The sequence below is a fragment of the Poecilia reticulata genome, linkage group LG2 (genome assembly GCF_000633615.1).
Source record: "Poecilia reticulata strain Guanapo linkage group LG2, Guppy_female_1.0+MT, whole genome shotgun sequence".
Lineage (NCBI taxonomy): Eukaryota > Metazoa > Chordata > Actinopteri > Cyprinodontiformes > Poeciliidae > Poecilia > Poecilia reticulata.
This window is the reverse complement of record NC_024332.1, coordinates 24,656,050-24,658,435: the sequence shown is the minus strand read 5'-3', so window position 1 is coordinate 24,658,435 and position 2,386 is coordinate 24,656,050. Positions and strand designations below refer to the sequence as shown.

General features: G+C 43.4%; 1 protein-coding gene across 1 annotated transcript; it reads left to right on the top strand.

Moving 5' to 3' along the window:
- The first annotated feature begins 407 nt into the window (after window positions 1-407).
- LOC103456877 (trace amine-associated receptor 3-like) lies at window positions 408-1,729 on the top strand. The gene is made up of 2 exons (XM_008396713.1): window positions 408-580; window positions 916-1,729. Exons 1-2 carry the CDS (start codon window positions 408-410, stop codon window positions 1,727-1,729), a joined length of 987 nt encoding a protein of 328 aa, XP_008394935.1.
- The last annotated feature ends 657 nt before the right edge of the window (window positions 1,730-2,386 follow it).

Genomic DNA, 2,386 nt, shown 5'->3' with positions numbered 1-2,386 from the left:
CTGGGGCTGAACAGCTGTGTCGCCATAAGAAAACCACTAATCAGTGAGACTAACCCGAGAAAAGGCTTTAGTTTGCAAGCAAGAATGAAGATTGGATTATTGAGCTATGTRAGAAGGTCATGTAGTCTGATGAGTCCATAGTGGCCCTGTTTCAGAGTGATTGGTGCATCACGGTAAGGAGAAAGGCAGACAAAGAGATGCATCTCTTTGTCTGCCTTTCTATGGGGGCAGCCTATGGGGGTTCAATAATGAAGATGGTTGAATGGTATACAGGATTAAAACAGGAAGACATCAGTGTCCAATAGAAGAAGGGAGGCAGCAAAGGGGAGGAGTGAGCAGGTAAGAGGCATAAAATCAAGAATTGTTTGGAAAAAAGCCACAGCTTGAGCTCCTCTCTGACTTCAAAGATGGACATGCAGGTTGGAGGTGACCTCTGCTTCCCACATCTCTTCAACACCTCCTGCAAGAAACCTGTATCTTCTTGGACTGAAACTGTGCTCCTTCGCACCATACTGTCCTTCATCTCTCTGCTCACTGTGGCTTTCAACCTGCTCGTCATCATCTCTGTCTCTCACTTCAGGCACAGATAGATTCCTTGTATCACATTTTCTGCTTTGGTTTGATTCTTTTTACAACTGTGTATTTGGACAGAAAATGGCATTTGGTTGTAATGACAAGAACAGGGGATGATAGTATTTCTAATCTTATTTCTAAAYCTGAATATGTTTCATTTTAACCCTTGTGCGTGTGAGGACTAAGGCAAATSTAGAGGACTACGGCAAATGATACAAGTTTTACGTGTKTGGGGTCGGTTGGACCCCATTTGTACATACAAGGGTTAACTTGAACAAAACAGCGACAAATAATTAAAATGTGTCGAGTGTGTTGTAACGAAGTGTTTCTGTCTCCTTGCAGGAAGCTCCACACACCCACTAACATCCTCCTCCTCTCCCTGGCTGTGTCAGATTTYCTCGTGGGGCTCCTGTTGATGCCGGGTGAAATCATGCGGAACACARCCTGTTGGTTTTTTGGCGACCTCATGTGTTCCTTGTATAATTACATATCGTACATCGTCACCTCTGCTTCGGTTGGCGACATGGTGCTCATATCAGTGGACCGCTACGTGGCCATCTGTGACCCCCTTCATTACTCMACCACAGTCACAGAGAGAAAAGTTAAAGTCTGCGTGTGTCTCTGCTGGCTCAGCTCTGCTCTGTACAGCAGCGTCATTGTGAAGGCTGACTTAACTCAGCCGGGGCAACACAACTCCTGCTATGGGGAATGTGTGATTGTRGTTGACTACATTTTGGGAACGTTTGACCTTGTTGTTACATTTATTGCTCCAGTCRCAGTCATCATTGTGCTGTACATGAGAGTGTTTGCAGTGGCCGTCTCTCAGGCCCGTGCCATGCGCTCTCAGGTCGCGGCTGTTTCCCTTCAGCTCTCGGTTAGTCTGACGAGGAAATCTGAGCTAAAAGCAGCCTGGACCCTGGGGGTTCTGATGGTGGTGTTCCTCATGTGTTTCTGTCCGTATTACTGTGTCACCCTTGCAGGTGATGACTTGCTCACCGACTCATCTGCATCCTATGTCATATTTCTGTTTTATTTCAACTCTAGTCTGAACCCAGTGATTTATGCGTTGTTTTATCCCTGGTTCAGGAGAGCTACCAAACTCATCATCACTTTTCAGATACTGCGGCRCGGCTCCTGTGAGGCCAACATACARTAAATTATGACGACAGTTTCATAACTAACTCGAAAGGAATAATTTAAAACTAGACGTTGTTAGGAGTTTTCCACATCCGTAATTGGCAGACGGCAGCTTGTTAAATTCGTTTTGCTGTTGCATTTCCACCATGTGATTTGGATGTTTTTTAAGATGTTCTGGCCTTTAGAATCACCAAACAAAAATGGTTCAAATTAAAGGTGTTTTACAAATGCTTTGTCTCATGWTWTCTGATCTGCTAGGTCTAAAATATACAGTAAGCAGGCCAGGGCAGTGTCTGTCCTGCTCTTTAGAAATCTCTTTGGTATCACAGCAGACTGCCTAAATATATATTTCTTATACAGTATGACCCCTGATAAGGTGCAGTTTTAAAGRTAACAGCTGTTGCTCTAATAACCAAGTGAACATAAGATTATGCATTAATACTGTTGTCACAGAGGTGGAAGGTACATATAGCTTCATTGATACATATAACCTAATTTGAAATTTTTTGCTCCATGATTTGTCATATTTGACATCCTGAGTGAATGATAACACACAGCTCCAATGTGTGATGGCCCATTAAAGATATACATATCTTAGACAAAAGGATGTACTTTAGACAAGGTAAAAGTAGCAGTTCCCCTACTTGTGGTAGATCTATGCCATGTTACAGCGAAT